The following is a 20144-nucleotide window of genomic DNA, read 5'->3' on the forward strand; positions in this document are numbered from 1 at the left end:
TTTACCTAAACAATCTTTATTGGCCAACTCTAACACATAACAATTCCTTTGAAAAATACAATCTCCTATATTGCAAGGCAGCCATAGTTTCTCTCTCGCACACAGCGTGGCATTGCGAAAACCGCCATGAGGAAATGACCAGCATACAACCCATACACATCCCCATGTCTAACACATTAGCATTATTATCATCATATAACATGGTACAAAAACAGCCGGCAAGCCAGGGCCGAACAAAATATAGTTATCTCCTGAGGTCCGGCCCTGGCTTTAGCGAGGAACGAGAATAAATCACACGTACGTACGGTAAGATTCTTACGAGGTAAAAAGTTCCGCCCTAAGGGCGACAGCGCTGCCCTAACAATTCTGCTGCGCGAGAATCAAGAGCTAAAGTTTGCGAACACTGCATCAGTTGCTGACATTCAGTACTTAAAATTTTTCTACTTCAACTGCTGATGCCACAAAAATGCATGTAACAATTGTTCTGACTCTGGGTTAATATGTCCAAGTACCATACTTGTCTACCATCCCGTGCCTCAGTTTTCAACTTGCCCAGTTAGTAATACATGGATGCAAACCCTGCTCCTAAAAAATAGACGTACAAAATTACTTTCCCATTGTTAAGTCTGCACTACGGAATGCTCAACATCCAAAAATCATTCTGTTAAATCTCTCCCCATGTCACAACAGTGTACAACAACTCTTCAAGGCACAGTCAGTTTGTAAAAATATCTCCGTAGCTCAACAACCTCTACAACAATAATACCTTTCTTCAACTTTTCTTTAACAGCCTTTCTTCATAAGTTCTGCATCAAGAATTACATTTCATCTGCTCTACTTGCTGCTAGTTCTTTGGTCAATGCATTTCTACAAATCGCAGTACAATTATTTTCAAACACAGCCTCGATAGTTTGCCAGACTAACTAGTGATGTACAGGTCAATTTTACAAGTCAATGTGAAGCTTAAGTACATTTCAACTGTATGATAAAAAAGCTGACATTACCATTCTAACAGTTCCTGCTGCAAACAGACTACTTTATAACATCCTTTCTAAGTCAAGATGACATTTATTTTAACTTGAAAGTTCATCTGTGTTGGCACCACCCTAGTTAGACAACCTCTGACGTTTCATATACATACATACATTTTGTATAGTCATTTGAACAATCGGTAACATTAGGCAAAGTACGACTTTTTTGTAAGGGGAATAACAGTTTTGCAATTTACATCAGGGCTTAACAACCATCCCTTAACAGAAACAGGGTGTTGCAGGCTTTCTTCTACTTATGATCCACTGCTTATCGAGTCTCGTGTTCTATTTGTGTACTGTGACATCACAAAAACAGTAGATTGTTCATTTCTTGACAAAGACTGGAGATGGACAGTTGAAAATCTACAGGTCAACATCTAATCTGAACCATTGGACTTACCCAAATGTTTGACGTCTTCTTCGGGGAATGATACATGAAGAAACTGGTGCTGTATGTTTAAAAATTTGGTCATACACTCTTAATATTGGGAGTTGGAAGCTCAGACATCTGAGAATTTCAGAATGTCTACCGACACAGATGAACTTTCAGAATACCACGGAGAACTTCCCATTTGGTATTTTGTTCTACTTGTACAAAAAAAGCGTTTTACCCTGCAGTAGTTTGGTATTATAGCTTAGTCTTACTGTATGTGCGGTGAGCTTGATTAATTTCTGCATATCTCTGTATATATTCTGCTGATTGTGTTCTTAGTTGTTGGAAACTAACTTTTATTTTACGAATCTCCAAAGCTAAAACCTTGTATGCAATGTTTACATCTCTCTCTGTTCCAACAAGATTTGCTACTGTGTACAAGAACCCACAACATTCAATGGCAGTATTTGGAATGGTAGTAATTTTACAACTTGTTGTCATTATACAATATTTCTTTAACCCTCTCTATGCTTTCTAACCCTGTAATCAACTGACTTGGTGCCAAAAAGGCTACCTCAGTAGTGTGCGGGTTAATCTAACACCCAGGCTGGAATATACGTCGTATGGAATGTCATCTAATGGAATTTCAGCTACAATATTAACAATACCGGGAGGATGATGAAAAAAAGGAATGTTACAACAATTTAACCCTAATCCTGCTGAAGTCTGTAAAAATACTGATTTGCATTATAGATGCACCTTTAGCCGGGTGAAAGTTAACTAATTATCTTACTTTTTGCCTACTACATGTACATGTAAAGCAAGGGTGTGCCAAAACATTTTGACATTATTACAATCTGAAATCAGGCAATGAAATAATGAACAGATAACAACAACAATTTCAGCCTGTAATGTTTCTAACATATGACCAAAGTTCTCTATACGTAATACCCTGGGTATGTGGAATGAAACTCCCAGCTATGGTTCAATAATGCTCTACTTTGCAGTCTATAACATTCAACTGATCCTTCAGAAATGAACAGGGTATTATTCAATAACTCCCTGTAGAATACTCACTAATACCCTGGGTATGTGGAATCTAACTCCCAATTATACATTCATGAAGATTAGACATCCAGGTAAACAATATCTAAAGACAATTCAATCTCTAAAACTGTGTGGGATTTGGAGATCACTTCTGGACGACAGACATACATGTCTGGGTTAACAGCAACTGTTCAACTGCTTTTTCCAGTTAAATGCACCTGTACTGATTTGTTCTCCCAGCTCATTCTAATCTAGTAATGTTGAAGAAGAGTGACAGAAGTTACCCAAAACGTCCAGAGGTAATTTACAAATCTCATCCTGTGGTAGAGATTGAATTGTCTTTGAATAACTCCCAGCTGTGGTTCAATAATACCCTACTCTGCAGTCTATAACACCCTGGCATGAGCTGCTGTGTTTATTTGTTGTGCTGTTGTTGTTTGTTTGTTTATCTGCCTGCGCTGTACCCGGGGAACAGCAGGTTCAGGATGGCCTGTAGCGGCTTGTTGGTGGCCATGCTGTACCCTTTCCCAAGGTCATGTCGGCAGGCCGGGCAGCAGTACACCTCCGCACGGAACGACCTCTGCAGACATGCCTGAAGGTCAAACATGGAGACAAGGTCGAATACGTGTCAGACGGCAGAATTGAACAGAATTGAAAAGAATTATGGTTGTTACAAGATCAAGGTAGAAAATAGAAACAGGGTCATTGTAGTGTAAGTGAAGACCTTTGTTGTGTCAATACTTGGTAAGCCACACACACACACTAACACACTAACAATAACACACACACACACACTAACACACACACACACACACACACACACTATCACTAACACTACCACATACCTTACAGACGTTGTGCCCACACTCTGTAGAGACCGGTTGAAACACCAGCTCCTGACAGCAGATGCACAGGAACACACACACACACACTAACACACACACATACACACACACGCACACACTAACACACACACACTAACACCTACCTTACAGACGTTGTGCCCACACTCTGTAGAGACTGGTTGGAACACCAGCTCCTGACAGCAGATGCACAGGAAGGTCTGAAGGTCTCTCACACACACACAAACACACACGCACACAGACTAACACTACCACTTACCTTACAAACGTTGTGCCCACACTCCGTAGAGACCGGCTGGAACACCAGCTCCTGACAGCAGATGCACAAAAAGGTCTCCTCGACCTTGGGCAGGAAGGAGTCCCCGCCCTTCGCTGCCTTAAGGGCCTCGTCCCACAGCTTCTTATTCTTCTCATCCTCCTTCAGCATCTTCTGAACCTCAGCTGAGACTTCCCGCAGAGCCCCGCCCTTCTTCTTCTGGGGGGTGCCCTCGTCTGGTGGAACAAAGAAATTTAGTTATGTTAAGTCCCATGTCCCTAATTATGTTTTTCCCTGAAGGAGAAAACATTGTTTTTGCTGGTGTATTCTTTGTCTTTCGTATTTTATTCAACTTCACCTAGAAGATTTGAGAGGACCTGACAACAAGAAAATCAATTTATTTGCGTGGCATGTTTCTATACGGAACAGAAGTTGTCAAGGATATGACCTATTCAACTTTAGTGTAATAACAGGAACAAAATAAAGGTGATGATGAAATGATGACAGTTATAGCTCTCTTTGTAACTAGAGAATTCATTGGAGAAAATATTCTTCATAATTCCAAGTTTTGTTTTTTAAGGTGTGTTTAAAACTCCTACCATCTGATCCCCGTTTCCTCTTGCCCTTCCCCTTGGCAGGTGTTCCTCCTTCCTTCTCCTTCTCCTTAGCAGCCTGGGCCTCCAGGTAGCCATCAGGGTACTGAGACATACACACAACAGTACAAGATACTCCATCAAGGCATCCAACAAAAACTCAACTATTGTCTGTTGGTTTTGTAGAAAACCAAGACAAACATGTAAGGCTTGACCCTGAATATTTTCAGTTAAGTGTGGAGGCCCATGGATTAACGAACTGCTAGAACTGGCTTTCCTAAAACACAGGACCCGTACATCTCATCCAGGTAGCTAGGTACTCAGTTTCACCTAGTCTAGTGAGGAAACATGTGAAGAGATGCCTTTCCCAAGGGCACAACATTGCGGTCTGCATGGGATTCAAACTCAGAACCTTTAGATTTCAAGTCAACAACTCCAGCCCCAAAACCTTTTAGTGTAATAGAAAGGATTGATGGGTTTAAGCGATAGCACAGCAAGCACACCAGGGCATACCCCTTCTCTTTTTGATTAAGGTATCTCGGTTGGCTAAATTGGCATTTTGACCTTCAACTGTTTTCTTATTAACGAATTAAGAAAGAATGGAGCCGTAACGAATGTTGATAGATGGGCATTAAAGAATTCTAAATCTGATTTTTTGGGGGGCCAAATTGATGACGTCATCATTTTTATTGGCTCTGATATTATTTTTTTCTATGACAAAATACAGCACTTTGGTACATACCACTGTAATGAAACTTCGTTTTCCGTTGCATAATGATGAAAGCTACAAACGTAGTGTTGCGCAAACTGATATCTACTAATGATCTGTAGTAATTAGAAACTGTTTGTTTTCATCTAATTAAAAAAATTTAATTCTTAATAACTACAGATCGTGAGTAGATATCAGTTTGCGCAACACTACGTTTGTAGCTTTCATCATTATGCAACGGAAAACGAAGTTTCATTACAGTGGTATGTACCAAAGTGCTGTATTTTGTCATAGAAAAAAATAATATCAGAGCCAATAAAAATGATGACGTCATCAATATGGCCCCCAAAAAATCAGATTTAGAATTCTTTAATGCCCATCTATCAACATTCGTTACGGCTCCATTCTTTCTTAATTCATTGCTAAGAAAACAGTTGAAGGTCAAAATGCCAATTTAGCCAACCGAGACACCTTAAGTGTGGTGGGTTCTTTAACATGCCTGAGGTGTGGCCTTCCTTAAACACCTAACCTACAGTCTGAAGTGTCCTGCCTTACCTGCATGGTGAGTCCGAGTTTCTTGACCGTCTTCTGCCCCTCCTTGGTCCACGGCGCAGCTTCAGGGTCGTCACGCCGGAGCTTGTAACGCCAAACCAGGAAACCTGACTTCCCCTTCGCTGGCCAGTACTTCACTATCTGTGGGGGAAACACAGGAGAAGAGTAAAATTTACGGTTTACATAGCTGGAATGTTATACAACATTTAATGCAGTTTTGAGGGAAATCGTACTTTCGCTTTGCTGGCCAGTACTTCACTATTTGTGGGGAGCAAATGAAGAAGGAAAGTCAAGCAATCCAATCTGAGCTTCTAATGAATAAATAAAGGTTCAAAATCAAGAGTTACAAGGAGTGAAGGAGGATCTGTCCATAATTGGACGGAAGTGGAAGCTGCTAACTTTGATGATATACTGCATAAACTGTTACCTATACGATTAAGTACCAACAGACTTGCTCAGCTAGGAAATAATCAAACTCTTGGAAAAAAAATTGTTCCGTGTTTTGCAAAAATTTGTTTGTTAAAAATCTATCTCCAAAAAAATTGTAAGCCATCATTGAAGTTTAGGACCTATTAATTCTCTTGAGACATCTTTATAAGCAAATGGACATCTTTATAAGCAGTTGGAAAAAACATGTTCATTTCACATTTTTATATGTTCCATACCTTATAGATGCCGTCGTATCTGTTTCCTTCCTCAGGAGCGTACGTGGAGTGTTTCCTGCCCTTGCAGTTCCGCAGCACCCTGACAGGCTTGCCCTCCTGCCAGCGCTCCTTGCTGTCCGCTCCCTTCTTAGTGTCCAGCGCGGCCGCACAGTTACGAGCTAGGGCACTGGGAGGGAAAATATCAATTTTTAAACCTGAATCAAATATACAAACTACCCAGGGCTGTGCAGTTACGGGCTAGGGCACTGGGAGGGGTGAAAAATTAACATTAAAACTTGAATCAAATAAATTAGCTATCGAGGACTGACATGCTGTTCTTCTGAGAGGGGAAGGGGGAAAACTTAATACTACTTTTAAATCTGAATCAAATAACTGAGTTAACTGTCCAGGCCTGAAATACTTATTGATAACGTCTGTTTTTTTTTTTTGATTGGCACCTGATTCATACCTGCATTCTTTTATCTTGCCCAATTGCAAAGTTGTAAAGTTGCTTCTATTTCTTTTGCACACTGCAAACTTTTGAAGCAAGATCGTAGCTGCAGGTGGGTATGTTAAACTCATGGCAACTACCCTGACCCACATCTGAACACTGTATTTCCTATTTTATGAGATCTAATAGTTGGCTACACAACTTCTGCAAGCATTCCTAAATCTAAGACAAGGAACAGTGCCCCCTGTTGACTACAAGTGGTACTGCAACCCCCACTCACAGGTTCATCTTGGTGAGTTTCTGGTCACATGACTGCTCAGCTGTGCGCTTGTTCCCTGAGAGGTCGCGACCTCCGCTGCCTGTGTACAGGAACTCCTCCCCATCATCCTTTGGGGCAAAAACATCATTAGGACACAAACTATTTTTAATTTGCAAATTCTACTGGTGCAATAGCTCAGTGGTTCGCCTTGCATTGGGGAGGTAGTGAGTTTGATCCCCAGCCGATTCATAGCAAAGACTTTAAAAATGGTACATGCTGATTTTTCTGCTTAGCACTCAGCACTAATGAAGAAGAGTATGGGAGTTAAACACATCACTACCAGCAGACTAGCCTCCTGCTATAGTGGCTAGAACATATGTGTGCCCAGGGGCTACAGAAATGGAGATGGGCGCCACCCTAAGCATCTGTTACAGATGCACGGCTACCTTAAAAAACTTATAGCACTCATATGAAGTTTCTTCAACAGCGTTTTTTGCATACAACACAAAACTATTTTTCATTCATTGCCCTGAAGTGATCGCGTACTCACCTTGTCGTCCTCGTACCCCCCAGACAGCACGATGGAGTACGCGCCCTCCGTCTCCCTCCCGTGGATCCCCGACACGTGCGGGCGGTGCACACCGGCCTCGCTGGCCTGGGGAGACAAACGCTCCCATTTTTATTCAAGCAACCTTACATCTTCCCCTTTACTGTGTCGTATGCAATTCTGTTTTCAGAACTGTAGATCCAAATTGTGGATTCAAACTGCTATCCTTAAAAAAATATGAAGAATTTTCTCACAGTTGATAAACTACAGCAGAACAAATTTTATCGAAGTTTCCTCCATTTTCAAAGTAGAATGTGTGATGCTGTTTAATTTACTTCTGGACTTCTTCAAATTGAGTGTTGTCTAAAAACATGATTATCATATTCCAGCATTTTCGACCTATACACAGCTATAAGAATGACTAACCTGCACGCGGAATTTCCACATGGTTCCCACGGGTACCCCTGGGATGGGTCCGAAGTGGTTCGGGGGGACCAGGTTACACACCTTCGTCCTGCCCACACACGCCATGCCCTGGGGAAAAAAAAGACAAAATTGTCATGACAAAACTAGACTTTGTCCAACCAACACTTAGGAAAGTTGAGACTTGTGAAGTCAGCAGAAAAATTTGGTTGGGTCCAAACTCTCTTTTACGCTGGTCAGATAAACTGCATAAAGTCAGTGTCATTTACCAAATACAGATAAGCTTTTAGGAGAGAATGTTATGTTTTTCTGTACATGATTCAGTCTTTGCAAATATTGTACACAGCTATGTTTTCTTGCCAGCATAATTTTAACCTCAATAAACTTTCTATACTACATTTTTGTGTTTCTACCCGAGTATTTCTTCAAGATTAAGTCAGTCTGCACCTGTGAAAATGCTTCAGAGCAGAACAACGTTCCCCCAAGGGAATTACTTTTAAGTCTACAATTCTGTAACAATACGATGAACAAACCTTTAATTCAAATGATAGGGAAAAGCTTAACACTAAGAGAGCAAGCAAAGAAAGGTCTATAGTAGTAACCCACCTTTCCCCAGTCCCTGGTGCTGGTGCCTTTAGCAGACGCCATCTTGGATTTCTTCTTACTCTCCTTGAGTTTCTCCCCCACCCTCACGATCTCAGACGTGTCGTTACGGCACAGCGGGCAGTACCTGCAGGAAGAAAAGGATTTTTTTCAAATCTAGCCTGACAAAACCAAGTTTCGAGTAGCCCTTATACTGTTCAGTGACAGCGGGCAGAACCTGTGGGGAGTAGCATAAAACTCAGGCTGGTACTGAAAACATCTCATATTCAAACTTTATTGAATCAAAGAAATAACAATAATCTTATCAGTGGAGACTGACAAAAATATTTGGCACAAATTACTCAAATGGTAAGAAATTCAAAATGATGCACACACACACACACATACAGAAACACACAAACAACAAACTACCCTCACCATTCGTCGTCATCCGGCAGTACCTCCATGGGTGGGGTGAAGCAGTACATGTGGAAGGGTTACACACACACCCACACGCACGCACACACACACTCACTCATGCACCCACATGCACACACACACACACACACACACACACACACTAACTCATACACACACACACGCACACACACTGGGGTTTCAGCAGCAAGAAAATACACGTGTACAATATTTGCAAGGACTGAATCAGTAACAATAAGACGTAATGTTGTCTTTCCCCAGGGCATGGCATGTGTGGGCAGGACGAAACAGTTTCCTTCGTCGTCATCCGGCAGTACCTCCATGGGTGGAGTGAGGCAGTAAATGTGAAAAGGGGAGTCACACTCGTCACACACACGCGCTCACACACAGACACACAAACACAAACAAACAAACACTGCCCTCACCATTCGTCGTCATCCGGCAGTACCTCCATGGGTGGGGTGAGGCAGTACATGTGGAAGGGTTACACACACACACACTCACTCATGCACACAGACACACCACAAACACACACGGACAAATAAACAACAAACTGCCCTCACCATTCATCATCATCCGGCAGTACCTCCATGGGTGGGGTGAGGCAGTACATGTGGAAGGGTTACACACACACACACTCACTCATACACACAGACACACCACAAACACACACGGACAAATAAACAACAAACTGCCCTCACCATTCATCATCATCAGGCAGTACCTCCATGGGTGGGGTGAGGCAGTACATGTGAAAAGCGGAGTCACACTCATCACACACGCGCTCACACACAGACACACACACAAAGAAACACACAAACAAACAAACAAACAAATGCCCTCACCATTCGTCATCATCTGGCAGTACCTCCATGGGCGGGGTGAGGCAGTACATGTGGAAGGCAGAGTCACACTCGCACAAACAAACAAACAAATAAACAAACAAACTGCCCTCACCATTCGTCGTCATCAGGCAGTACCTCCATGGGCGGAGTGAGGCAGTACATGTGGAAAGCGGAGTCACACTCGTCACACAGCAGCTGCTTGTCTGGGTCCTCCTTGCCCCCACACACGTGGCAGTTACAGTGCTTACACTTTTTGTTGGGGTCGTCTAAGCACTGCATGCACTCTGGGGTCTTCTTACCTGGAACATATCAGTGAAGCCATGTCAACTCATTGTTTGAAATATATCTTCTAGTAACCCCAAATTCACTATGCAAAGACATTACCTTAGATGTTTTCTTAAAAGACACAAATCTTTAACTGTTACACTTTCATGACAATAAAACAAAACTTGTCATGGTCAAAGTATGGTTTACCACAACTTGTGAATTTGCAGCGATCTTTAGTACCACATTACAAACTCTTTCTTTTGCAGCTTTGGGAAAAAATATGCTTGCAGATGTCATCTATTAAATCAAATGGCCCATGGCAAGCATTTGCTTGTTGGAGCAAGAAAGAATCTAACAATCAACAGAATATAATATGGACTCAGATCTACTTAAATCAGATGAATCATGGTTTTATAGAACCATGTTCTGAAATTTGATACTCTGCACAATCAGTTCTATGGAACCAAGTTCTGAAACTTAACACCCATCTTTACAAGTCAAGTATAGTACTGAAGAAGCCCTGCTGTGTCCTTACGTCTGAGGTCATCCATGTCGTCTCCGTTGACCTGGTTGATGTTGACGTTGGGACACTCGCCCGCCTTCTCGATCTTAAAGATCTCCTCGGTGAAGATGACTCGACAGTCCTCAATGGAGTCACCTCTAGAGCTGTGGACAGATGACAATAATCTTTCATGCTTTTTGTCAGATTTCATCACTTTTGTCTGATGTTTTATCAGAAAAATATTGATACATTAGATTAGAACAGAGCTCTTCCTGGATCGAGGGTTCTATTCAGAAAACCACAGCAAGTACATACATGATTACAATACAAATGGCACAACAAGCCAACACAGAACAGCATACACATTAGAAATGTTGGTCAGCTCAGCTTACTCATGATTTCTACAAGAATTTGAATGTACATTAAAAATAGTTTTTATACTTTTTCATTTTAACACTAGACTCTACCATCATCTTGAATCAACAGCCTCAATTCTGAATAACAATAAGAACTTACCCCAACAAGATTCTGCCAAACAGTTCTTTGTTGGTTCTCTTGGACTTCTGCAGGGGTAAAATGGGGAGAAAACACCATAACCCACATCAAACTTTGAACACATGAACTACTAGTATTACTGCTGCATTGTGTACAATACAAGTTTTCACCTTCATACTGGACATGTGACAATAACCCTGCACAAGTGAACAACATCTGGCCAACGTGACCATTTCTTGGTGGTCCCTTAAATGATTGTCTCATTGACTCAAGAATTAAGAATCTTGTGTAGCGACCACACACCCACTATGGTTCTTTTCTTCCAAGTCCCTTGACTTGAGTGGGTGCAACAGATAAAGCTTGTATTACTTTATCAACACTCTGATGATCATGATGTCCTCCATATCATGCAATGTGCAAAGAAAAAAAGATACCTGACCAAACTTTTCATGTCCTTACCTTTGCTGTGACCTCGATGTCGTACCAGTACCCCCGCTCCTTGGGTTCGTCGGGGTTATAGTTCGCCATAACCAGCATGCCCTCCTGCACGTCATCGAACGGGACGACTGTCCGTGCTCGCGGTCTGATGTCCACGCTCCGTAGCTGCGCGATTTCGTCCTCGTAGCTGGGAGGGAAGGTTGTCAACACAGGTTCCAGGGGGGAAAAGGCACATGGTAGAAAACATTCAACATCAAAAGTGTATTATTAGTAATATTATGGCAAAAATACTCCCATTCTATCAACATCATTAACTTATTTATAGGGGAGGGGGGGGGGCAACAAAGTCATTTGCAGATTATCATTAACTTATTCATACAGAGAAGACAACAAAATCACTGAAGATTGCGCAGATTGCAATGACTGCAGGGCTGTCTCCAGCTTTAAATTTTTTCCCGTCTCACTTATTCTTTGGGAGCCCATGTTGCTGATTGTCCTGGTTGAACATGTCACTTTTAGTTCATGAAAGTAGATTTCAGTTTCATGTCATTAAGTGCAGATTTGACGGATAGGGTAAATTTTATTTCCCTGTCCCATCAAGCAATTTTCCGTCTGTGGGAGGGGTCCTGGAGACAGCCCTGAATGACTAACAAAAAACACATCTCAAACCTGTCTTTAACTGATGACAGTCACTCTGATGACCAGCTATACTTGCAAAGAAGTCAAATGATGACAGACACTTTTGAGACCAATATAGCAATGAAATCATGTATTTTTGACATTTTGTATATCTTTACTAGTAAGTTTAAAGTTTTGTTTCCTCCCCTTTCAAAACTTTAAAACGTACAACAATCAAAGGATGCTTAAAAGAAACAATACCTACTCTTCAAACTTGACATGGTACACCAGTCCTTCCTCTTCCCCAGTACTACTCCCGTGTCCGTTCTCTAACACATTTCAGAACTTAAAAAACTGTGTACAACAATCAAAGAATGACATAAAGAAATACAACCTACTCTTCAAACTTGACGTGGTACACCAGCCCCTCCTCTGCTCCAGTACTACTCCCATGTCCGTTCTCTAACACGTGTTCCGCAGAGGCTCCATTGGGAAGGCCGTCCACCTCCATGTCTTCGCTAGCGTCCTTCCCCGGAGAGGTAGCTTGAACGTCCGCGGACCCGTTCGTTTCCTCGGTTTCTTGTGAGGTAGTTTTATCGGCGCCTTTCCCTGATTGCGCGGCCGGGGCGGGTGAGGTACCCCCAGAGGTAGAGGATTCTTCGCCGTCCTCCGAAAGTCTCGATTCTGAGGTACCGTTTAGCCGAGAGTTCGAGCTGCCCTGTACGGAAATGTCTGTTGTCGTAGCAGCGGCAGCAAGGTCTTTGGACTCCACTGTTCCCTGAGAATTGTCTTTGTTGTCGGAGGAGACGTCGTCTGTCTCGGATGCCTGCGTAATTTTCAGGATCGTGGCCTCGAACCAGGCTCCAATCCGTAAGTCTCTGGCATCCACTAAGTCTCCTACCTGCAAAAGGATGTGAGAAACACTTTTTTAACTCCCCAATCAGTTTCAAAATCAGTGATTTGTGAACTGTGGAACAGCTTGACACTCTTCAGATAGAATGATATATATATAATTCACATTTCTTAGGTCGTGGGCCCTATGCTACAATATCTACAGACCGTGCTTTCAAATGTATACATAAAGTCAGTTTATCTTATTAACTTTAGCATTCCACATTCGCCTATTCCTGGTAGAATGATGACAACTCTTGTCAGATCTCAGGCCATATCACTGAGTTACAGTATTTCAGTCTCAAGATAATATCCCTTTACTTTTGTGCCAAATTTCATCTCACTTTATGAAAAAATGAGCCAGTTATAAAACCAATGCCATTATTTTTTTAAGGACCCTCGTGTCTAACTTGTGGTCGAATCCAATATCACTGTAGTATTTAAAAGTTTGTCACATGCAGAGAGAGAAAGACAGAGGGAGAGGGGGAGGGGGGAAGAGAAGAGAGAGAGGGTGGAGAGAGGAAAGAGACAGAGGGGGGGAGAGAGATTAAAGAGAGTGACAGAGACAGAGAGATAGACAGAGCTACATTTACATATTGGTTTGGGGAAGTACAAATTTGGAATACGCAAACTACGTTAATGCAACCCACTGTTCCTAGAATCCTGACATTCCTTACCGCGTAGAGTCCTTTGATCTGTTCCACCTGCCCGCTTGTTGAGGGGTCGGACAGGCCTGTGTCTGAGTCCACATCACCGTTGGTCATCTGGCAAAATAGAAAACATTTATCAACAGCTGCTACATTCTATGGTTCACAGTAAATATGTTTCTGTAGCTGCATGTTACTGTATTCACTTTAATTAAATTTTGAAAGAAGGTAAAATTGGTATATAAATTTTGAAAGAAGTTAAAATCGGTATCTCTTTCAAATCTAGTTTAAACAGGATGTTTCTCCTTCAGGAAACATAATTTGAAATAAATAAATTTGAAAAGTAAAACTGAAATCTATAACAAATTTTACCTTAAGATTCCACAGTACAAAAATAGGGAAGAATCTTTTTTTTATCAAACCAACTCTTGTATAAAACCCTTTGTCCCGTATACATCTAACAGAAGAGAGTATAAATAGCAACCAATTTTGCGGTCCAATAAAACCGCTCCTTACCGGTGTGTCGGATGGTGTCGATGGCTCCAGCTCTTCCATCGGCTCCTCCTTGTCGGAGGCGGTTTCCGTGGCAACCGAGCTGCCTCCTGATTGGTTGGTGGCGGCTGGCCTAACCAGCAGCTGGATGATCTCATTGAGACCCACACTGTAGTCAAACAGGGTGTGGCCATCCTCCAGCTCAGGGGTAAACAAACAAACAAGGACATTAGTAAACAAACATGACAATCATGGATGGCAGACTTCACCCCCTCACCTATACTGGGGAATACAAGGCAATCAGGGATGGCAGACTTCACCCCCTTACCCTCTGAGTCTGACCAATGCTGTAGTCAAACAGGGTGTGGCCATCCTTAATCTCAGTGGTGAACAAAAATAAAAAAAGGTATCAAAACCAGAAGTTCTGCTGCAGAACTGTAACCAGCCATTAAGGGCCCAAAAATCTAATCATTTTAAGGTTTCGTCAAGATTTACCCAAATATTAATACAATACACCCAGGCCTTCTCAAATTATGCTGTCCATCCACTAACATAGATACACACATAGTACACATACCCCAACTTTCCTCACTTTTAGGTGACTAACAAACACAAAACGGTGGTCTTGTCTAATCTCCAAGCAGATCCTACAATGGCATAAAATAGTACCAAACTGGCCAAGGAGTGTAGTCAGCCAAGAGGTGTACATTTGCCATGTAGCCAAACACACTCCTAAGCCGGCTTCACTCCTCTGCCAGCTTTTGCTACCATAGGATCTGCTTGGAGATTAGGTCTTGTCATTAAGTTGTTGACTGTGGAATCTCAGGGTCAAGGTCAGGATTTTATTTTACTGTAATGGTAATGGAAGGTAGCTGGTGGGATGGTGTGGAAAGGGGTCTTGGCCCTTCCAAGGTAAGGAGATTTTTAAATATGTAGGGTAAACATTGGCACTCTAAGGCTATACTCCCTATTCTATCCATAGAAAAAACACTTTGATCTCCTGAGGTAACAACATTGCCCCATACTTTTCAAGCACAGGTTCTATTGGCTTCTAGCCAGCAGATTATGTTTGACCCTGCTGACTTTTCTACCTGTCAATCATGTTACCATGGCAACAACTGCTGGCTTGTCAATCCCGGTTCAGCGATTGCGTTCAGTCGTATCAACCTACTGCATTAGCTGCATGCATAACTACACAAAGCTGGCGCGTGTAATTACTTTTTGCCCCTCCCTAATTCCTGTAAACTACACAAATGGAACATGGAACTAAACCCGAAATATATATAATAGTATTATTATTTATATCCTGGAGCCCAGCTTTTATTACTTTCGTCTGCTCCCGTTTGCAAAGCAGCGACTGTTGGGAGCAGACCAAAGCTGGGTACAACGCTAGACTCCAGGCTACAAAATAGAAGCTTTAAGTTATACTATTTTTTTAGAAAATTTGCAAACATGGCTCTAACTTTAGACCATATGGCTACGGTATACAGTCGAACAACTTATCATGGACTACAGTAAATAAAAGCTTTGACTACAATTGACAATTGTATGTTCTATCTATATAATTCAAGCAATGTGTTCAACAACAGAATTTGCATCTTAACTCGAATGATCATCTGTGTTGACAAACGACATTGTGAACTCCTAACAGAATTTACCTTTTTCTATACATATATGAAGTACGGTAGAGGCAAACCTGTGATAACGGTGGGTTACAAATCTTTTAGCTGAGTAACATTTTGGCAACTTGACAACATGTTCCCCCCCCCCCCCCCCCCCCCCACTACCTGTCTCCTCAGTAATTTGTACCAGTGGTTCAGATCTGAGTCATCTTGTTATGTGTAACATTTCCCTGGTACAGTCAGGCACCGCACTCTTACATACAGCTTACTGAGCTCAAATGCTGGGCAAAACCAGGGTTCTAGCCAGCGTCTGTCCTTCCATCCTATGACAGAATTTTGCTGCTGGGGACGGACAAAAATTATGCCCACTCTGTCCTCAACATATGCAACAATTCCCCACTTCTGTGCTTGTATGTAACAGGAGAAACGTGTTCTGAGCCCTTTCTATGTACACATCAGTAATAAACTACTATTCAGAGCTTTAGGCTTTCTCAACTCAAGAAAACTTGCTTGAGAAATAACAAATCAAAGTGGCGTGACTAATTGCTAAGTCAAGTGAAATCTACCGATCAAGGCATTGAATTGTCAACATCTAATCATCAGACTCAGGGTTCTAGCCAGGATTTTATTTTAGCGTAGTGGGAATGGCATGGTAGCGAAGCGACTAATCAGGAGATTGGTGTGGAAGGGGGGGTCTTGGTCCTTCCACGGTGAGATTTGAAGATGTAGAGTTAAAAGTTAGGATTTTGGGGTCAATTTTGAGAGGCATATCATCATTTTTCATTGTTCAGACATTGATTAGTCATTGTTGAACAAGCAAATGACAGCAAAGCACCACTACACTAGTTAAAATTAAGCGTAGTGGCCCTTATTTTAGCGTAGAGGGTCACAAATTTTAGCGTAGTGGCCCACTACGCTAAAATAGAACCCTGAGACTAATACATTTAAAGTGAGTCAGAATTCTGGAATCAAAATACTGTTTCCCGTTACCTACAGTATACAGCCTGGATGCATGTTTTTAACATTTTTCCGCAATCTTGATATTTCCTCTACAAACTGCAAGCTACAAGTCAGGATATTTGACCTAAGGAATAAAGGTCTGTTCCATTATGCACAATGTGTTTAGGAAGCAATTTCACGAACCATTATCATCGAAGCCAAAAGCATTTGGAAACGTCCATAACAAACTGCGCCTTGCCTCTTTCTTCTATTCTAAGGTCTTGGTTCTAGGAAAGGTCCAGGATGTAGTTACCACTTATCATGGCGTAACAGAATTCCACCAGTAACCACATAAATACACAACTTGGCAAATCAGGCTGCCCTAATCAAAAACCTTCTTTAGGACATTAAGTATGCTTTTTGTAGGCTGCCTTGAGTTGAATTTTTTACTTCCAAGATGTTAGAATTGTCTGCATTGAATCACTTACTATGAAAGGTGCCTAAAACAGACAAGGGACCTGTAAGTGTAAGTCAGTGTCTTACACAGCCACCTTGGCCCTTGAGTTTGATTTAAGGTACAGCTACTCCTGCTTGACCTTGCCATGACCTCTAAAAGTCCTTGAGAACCTCCCTGAGCCTCTTTTCCTGTTTTGCCACTGATGAATATCAGCCGACAAACTCTACAAACACGGAGTCAGCGAGACAAAAACCAAGATGGCTGCCATACATTCCACCAAAAATGGCTAAGGGCTAACAGTTCCATAAGTTAGAATGGCTTCCACCAATTTTCCTCATGAAAATATCTTTTAAAGCTAATAAAAGAACTGGCAAACGTTATGCTGAATTGAACCAGCCCACCTGAGGCATGCACATGAACCATTGTCATGTGTTTAGTCCTTTATTCAACCTTCCTGATTTAACTTTAATTTCATAACGGAGGAAACTTTTTGCAAAGTTTTTTTTTCTAATAATAAATGTCAAACATTTTACTGAATTAAAACAGCCCAAATCAATGCCAAGTATGACCTGTAGGTAGTTGACCTTTGTACCTTACTTATGTAAGACTAAGTCTAACGACTAATGTAAGAGGTACATGTTTGGTCACTTTGGATCTACATTTTCTGCTGGGTATTTCATCGTCACAACTTTGACAGAAGCAAAATGCACATCGTTGTCAATAGTTAAGATTTAACGAATGTCGACCTTAAGAGTCACAATCATCAACAACCACACAGGTGACTTGTGATCACATGATTGGGGTGCCATGTTTGGGAGAAAGTGCGAGGTGGAAACGGTTTCACTGCGCAAGCCTGACCTACTTTTGTGTAAACAGCCACAGGATGAAACGTTAGCCAGGGTAGGACGCCATCTTTATGCAAATTGCTGTTTTTGTCCGTGGGTCCATCTTAAACTTGTCTTGCAGGTTGTTTTGTAGGTAGCTTATGGCTCAATTGTTTTCGCCAACTTTTGATCCAGCCATGTCAGAAAATCATCCGTGTTTTCGCGGATCGTTTAATACTCTTTGATAAGAATATTTGCAGACGAAATATCAACAACGATGAGGGTCATGGTAATGCTGGCTGGGAACAACCGGGCACCCTGGTCTTGTTACAGCAATGTTCAAGCTTGTCGATTAGCGTCACGTTTCAACGCCACCGATCCTCCCCCCCCCCCCCCCCCCAAAAAAAAGAGAGAAAACAATGATGTAATTGTAACACCGTCAGCTGATTTTTACAATGTGTCAAAATTCCGGCCCCTCCCGAGTGCGTGGCTACATTGCGGAGTGCAGAGACTGGAAGGGAGGGTTTTGTGTGTGCTGACTGCGCATGTAGGGCATCTCTGCACAACATGTCGGCCTGCCAGCCAGCCACCGGAGCCATCATTATGCTAATGACGTGTTTGTACTGGGCTGCCATGCCGCCTGGGCTCCCTGCAAATGCAGGGGACGAGAAGGGAACGTCACACGAACAATCACAACATCTTCCGACCCCATTAACGAACATGTTGCGTGGTGGTGGTGAATGCTAGTTTTATACCGGAGGAACATGTTACAGTTTTAAGTGGTGTAGGCAAGCTGGCTGGCTTTGTCCTGGGCAAACTGCAATGCCAGAAGGCAGGGCTTTCCCCGGAACAATGCTCTGTTGTGCCTTTTTCCCCGAAGTTTTAACCACATAAAGACTGGGTTCCGATGTTGGGGGTGTCGTGGTAAGTCATGTGACCGAAGGCATACAAATCCGGCATTCCTGAGTGGCGAGGGCCAGTGTGCAGGAAGTGGTCCTTTTCCTGTCTGACGTTGTTTCCACTCACTGCATTTTACATCTCAAACATCACAGCAACACATAATCCACCCTCAAAAGTGGTTGTCGGTTTTCTATTATTGACAAATGGTTAATTGTGCAAGTACGTGTGACTGCGTAGTGCTTGTTTTGATAGCAGAATCTCGGAAACTACGCAGATTTAAAGATCTTTGCAACATTTTTGGTGGTTGTCACACTTTCTGAGACAAAATCTCACCAAGATCACTTTCCTCCTGGGCATTTGAAAGTTAATTCTTGGATGTCGACAACATTTTGTAATTAAAATATTTAGACAAATATACAGTAATCAACAATGACAGTTACCAAATTATGTTTCCACCTCGCCCAGGTTGCCATGATGCAAGCTTACAGGTTGATATTTATGCAGAAACGCGAGTTTTGTGCACTATCGAGACGAGGTCTATTGTTGCCCGGGCCCTTTTGCCTGGCCGCCCGCCGGTGTCAATGCCCCGTGCCCGGGCTGACCCCGTGTGCACCCGGGGCGCAACAAAGGCCAACCACGGTACCTTACAATACACAAAGGCACTGTGCAAGGTAGAGGGATGAATCCTGTAGAAACTAGCGTCTTGAGCGTCTATCTAGCAGAAAAACAACGCCTTTTCTGAATGAATGAGGTGGTGCAAGTTTACCTGTTTGCCTCGGTAGAAGAGGCGTTGTCGGTCGGGCGGCGAGTCGTCGAAAAGCTCCTCCACCCTCCCCCTCAGTTCCTCGATCTTCGTCAGCTTCGACAGGCCGTCTATCTGGACCTGCCGCTTGCCGTCCATCGTCCGGACCTGGATCCACATTTTGGCCGAATTTCGTGGCGAAAGTTTTGTAGCAGCGTGCTTGTGGAAAGGGGCGAGAGATGTGATAAAAGAAGTGAACACAAACGGCTTTAAATATGATAATTTCACCCACGTGTGGGAATGGCGCGAACAACCTCTCGCCAAATCTCGTCCGAAAATATACCCACTTTTACAAACCACGGCACCGAAATAAAACACAGAAATGTACAAATGGTTCTATATATTCATTAGATAGACAAGTTGAATGTGGAAATGATAAATGGCGGGAAATATGAGAGAATATTTTGTGATGAAAGGAAGTCTCGCGAGAGCAGGATGCAAATACAAAATTTGGCGGGAAAGTTGATGGGTTGATGTGGGAGTCAGCCATGCGTGAAGCCGGGGCGCTGTCAACAAAGGACCGGGCGAACCTGGCGTCACATAAAAACAAATACTAACGTCCCCAAAGAAAGGAACAAACTGAGGAAAGGCTGGTGAGATTTCCCTTCGTAAAATTGAAAACACCCTTGTGAGAAGG

The 20144-nt window shown here is 42.4% G+C and overlaps 1 protein-coding gene across 1 annotated transcript; it reads right to left on the reverse strand.

Annotated features, from left to right (window-relative positions):
* LOC118431750 (E3 ubiquitin-protein ligase UHRF1-like) lies at nt 1-19887 on the reverse strand. The gene is made up of 18 exons (XM_035843046.1): nt 19795-19887; nt 19472-19666; nt 13988-14164; nt 13502-13588; nt 12332-12834; nt 11337-11502; nt 10899-10945; nt 10416-10546; nt 9726-9912; nt 8355-8478; nt 7752-7859; nt 7329-7433; nt 6800-6906; nt 6090-6255; nt 5428-5565; nt 4170-4269; nt 3574-3806; nt 1-3043 (listed from the first exon to the last, which is right to left on the reverse strand). Exons 2-18 carry the CDS (start codon nt 19625-19627, stop codon nt 2897-2899), a joined length of 2682 nt encoding a protein of 893 aa, XP_035698939.1. The 5' UTR covers nt 19628-19666; nt 19795-19887; the 3' UTR covers nt 1-2896.
* Nucleotides 19888-20144: the final 257 nt, after the last annotated feature.

This window comes from Branchiostoma floridae, chromosome 15, assembly GCF_000003815.2.
Source record: "Branchiostoma floridae strain S238N-H82 chromosome 15, Bfl_VNyyK, whole genome shotgun sequence".
Taxonomy (NCBI): Eukaryota; Metazoa; Chordata; class Leptocardii; order Amphioxiformes; family Branchiostomatidae; genus Branchiostoma; species Branchiostoma floridae.

Coding starts and splice junctions, on each gene's coding strand:
- LOC118431750 (XM_035843046.1), bottom strand. CDS start 19,627: ATGTGGATCCAGGTCCGGACGATGGACGGCAAGCGGCAGGTCCAGATA. Junction 10,946..11,336: donor ACATCGAGGTCACAGCAAAG/GTAAGGACATGA, acceptor TTACCCCTGCAG/AAGTCCAAGAGAACCAACAA. Junction 10,547..10,898: donor TTTGGCAGAATCTTGTTGGG/GTAAGTTCTTAT, acceptor ATCTGTCCACAG/CTCTAGAGGTGACTCCATTG.